The sequence below is a fragment of the Morone saxatilis genome, unplaced genomic scaffold (assembly GCF_004916995.1).
Source record: "Morone saxatilis isolate NCDOM2014 unplaced genomic scaffold, NCSU_SB_2.0 Contig19, whole genome shotgun sequence".
NCBI classification, from domain to species: Eukaryota; Metazoa; Chordata; class Actinopteri; family Moronidae; genus Morone; species Morone saxatilis.
This window is the reverse complement of record NW_023339751.1, coordinates 17,403,726-17,407,231: the sequence shown is the minus strand read 5'-3', so window position 1 is coordinate 17,407,231 and position 3,506 is coordinate 17,403,726. Positions and strand designations below refer to the sequence as shown.

Sequence of the window (3,506 nt, the reverse complement as noted above, 5' to 3'; positions counted from 1 at the left end):
ATGATAGCGGAAATCTATGTATACCCCGGGGGTGGTATGGTAGAAAAAATATTGGCATAAAAATCGCTGTGGATGGATTGGTAAACCAAGCGAATACATTAAAAAACAGATTTCTAAACTGAGCATGTGGTTTTCAGGGACATTTTGAAGTAATGCTTCTGCAATATGCATCTGGCTTTCAGAAGAAAAACTGGGACTATGCACTGCTCTGACTGGCTAATGGTCACTCTGTTACGTACAGCATACAGAAGAGGACACGTTATAAATTAAGCTGCTTTTTCACCATGTGGTACGGCTCGACTCGACTACTCTCTTGTTTTTGGTTTTCCTTTATGTACAGTACCTGGCACATATTTTTTTTATCAGCTCGTTTGAGCTTCCAAGTGAGCTGAGCTGATACTAAAAGTTGACGTGAAAACACTGTAGACTACTTATTGTAATAATGACCACAATTTAGTTTGTCCCTCAAAAATGGCAGACAGCAAAAGCACGCCATGGTCAATTGATGAAGTGCAGACGTATCAAGAACACCATTCCTTCATATGTTATAAGAGTAGCAGCGTATTTTTGTGTGCGTAGTGAGAGAAACGGAGAGAGAGCGAGCAGTAAAGAGGAAAAGAGAGCAGTGAAGTTGTCAATCTGGCAGTAAGTGTACAGTTTAGGTTACAGTTTGTCAGGGAATAAAGGCAGCAGCAACTCAAGGCCAAAGTAAAGCTCCTTCTTGTTTCCTGGTTGTTTCCCAACTGGAATATCGTCTGTGTATTCACACAGTTTAGAAATCAGTTCATATTTATTTAAGTATACACTAAATATATTTTTCTACCTTTTGACCCTGGGGGGGCCATAAAAAGCAGCCAGTGTAACTAATAACAGTAATAATAATGATTCCATTTAATTTAGGTGTGGCTGAATGCACAACACTTGGTCCCTGTCCCTGGCCAGCTGTACAACAAATTGCCTTTCGGAGACAATAAAGACCCACTGATTAATTCTTTGAGCCTTTAGTGTAGCCATATAAATGGTCAAGTTTGAGTAGTATTCAGAAGAAGACCCAAGATCATCAGTTTCCCTCATCGCCTTCTTTCCAGCCGTGCCTCGTGGAGCAGGAGGGTTTACATCAGGACTTTAGGTTGAAGGTTGAGTGTAATGTTGTGCACAGTCTCGGAAGGTGCATCTGCAGGCTAATCAGCTCTTCATTACAAACCCAGAGGAACACAGCTGGTTCAAATTCACCTGATTCACTGAGGCTGCTAGCCTCCTGTTCCCAGCCTTGGCCTTTGCTGTCATGAGATGAGAGACGAGACTCTGTCGTCGCAAAGCAGATTTTCTTGCTTCTTTCTCCCTCCTCTTGCTGTGTCTTTTTATTTTATTTCCTCTCTTGTTGTTGTGCTAACAAAATCTCACACCGTAAAATACGCTAGCGCTCTCTCTCCTACATTTACAAACACTTCCTTCAACACACACACGCACACACACACACACACACACACACACACACAGACACACTGTCGCTCTCACTCACACATAAATACACGCCTGGTGAATGTGATGTTCAGAGAGCTGTAACTAGGTTGCTCGTCTCTGATCGGGTTTAGTTTCTTACAGATGGTGAGCTAATGTCCCAGTTGAGAGCTGTGCGTGTGTGTGTTTGTTTTCTGCTCTGAGCCTTTGAGTCAGCTCTCCTTTGTTTGTTGTTAATTGCTTAGAAGTGAACAGGCTGCTGTTGGGAGAGTAACATCCTTCAGAGGTCACTGACAATGAAAAGTGTCAACTCGTTACATTGCTGCAAGGGCTTCTGGGTATTTGTTACGCTAGCAGGAGCCTGGTTTAATCTGTTTAAAGTGTGTGTGAGTGTGTCTGTGTAAAAAGCTTTTTTTTATTTTATCTAAGCGTCTTCCTTTCTTTACTACTCTCTCCACAGAAACCTATAAGGACTTTGATTCACGTGTCATTGAGGTGAGTGTCTCTCTTTCTGCTGACTAAACGTATCATAAATTGAGATACAAAAACACAGAAGCTTGAATTATCAGCAGCTGATTTTAATAAATGTCATTGCTATACTAGTAAGAACATGTAGAACGCTGCATCACAGGTTTTATTTAGATTAATTTAATTTATTTTTCTATTTACGTGTTCATTCATTGTTATTCATTACCTCATAACTCAGGGTTATTATAATGTCAGTTACACTTACTGTCAAATAGCCTTGGAAAAAATGTACCAGTCGGTGTTGTTCCTAATAATTACACAAAAACTAGACATTGACTACAGTGAAAACTGCTTAAAGACCAGTGTGTAGGATTTAGTGGCATCTAGCGGTGAAGTTGCAGATTGCAACCCCCTTGCCTCACCTTCCCTTTCCAAGCATGTAGGAGAAACAACGGTGGCTGTGAAACTCACACAAAACGTAGTTTTAGGTTTATTTCCAGGTGATTATACACAAATGAAAACACACCTATTAATATCAAATTCCATTTCTGCTAAAATATCCTCCTAAATGTTACACACTTGATCTCTAAAATAAAATTTGATGATGGTATAAATAAACTCCTTTCACTTCAGTTTGACAAAAAGTGAATGAAAAACCTACAATAGCTGACTTTTATGGCCATTTGGGGACAGTCGAAACAAGTTGAACACAACATAGACACATCATTATCAACTGATAAACAGTAACATGAAGTGTGTGTGTGGGGGGGTTCTTGTCAGATAACTGACAATATAATGTGCTGCCCGGTAGCCAACAGTGTACGGACCAGTCAGTGCTCTAGCTAAATCAGAATGTTGCAGAAACCCTCAGAGGGGTGAAACTGTTTTCAAGAAACTCAAAATAGTGGAAGGTTCAGTGTGGCGTGTACACATGGATGGTGTTGGAGGCAAATTTGCTGAGCAAGGATAGCTGCAGTTGAGCTTGAAATTTTGTCATTTTGCAGCTGCAGTGTGGGGAGATAAGATTCTTATTAAAATATCCAGTTGACTGTATTTTTGGTGCTTCCTGAGGCCAAATAGTGTAATTTCTAAAAAGTCATATTTGCATCTGTATTTGAAAAAAAAAGTAATCAACCCTAAAGCTGTGTTGACAAAAAACATTTTCTACAGCAAGCAGCTCATCCAGAGCTCCAGCAGGGTAATATGTTAGACACTTGCTAGTTAGGGATGCTTCATATTGAGGATGATCTTGTTTTGAAGGCAGAGAACTCACCTCATTAGATTGAACTAAAATATAGAAGAGCTCTGCTGAAAAGGGCGTTATCATGGTGCAACAAACTAAAACACTGTTGGCGAGTAGCTGAAGCAGCAACCGTCCAGTCCAGTTGAGCCCACATCATGATTAAACCCACAGGCTGCTGGCCCTAAATGCTCTAGCGTGTGTGTCTGTGTGTGTGCGCATGTGCGTGTGAGAAGAGATAATCTGTATGGACAGGCCTACTTCATTTACACGCACACAAACACACACACACACACACACACACACACACACGCACACACACACACACACTTTAACT

General features: G+C 40.8%; 1 protein-coding gene across 1 annotated transcript in view; it reads left to right on the top strand.

Annotated features, from left to right (window-relative positions):
* Positions 1-3,506, top strand: part of mrps5 (mitochondrial ribosomal protein S5) — a 26,964-nt gene that overhangs the window by 6,257 nt on the left and 17,201 nt on the right. The window contains exon 6 of the mRNA XM_035664001.1: positions 1,922-1,956. Within this exon, the coding sequence (XP_035519894.1) occupies positions 1,922-1,956 (35 nt within the window). The remainder of the gene's footprint in view (positions 1-1,921; positions 1,957-3,506) is intronic.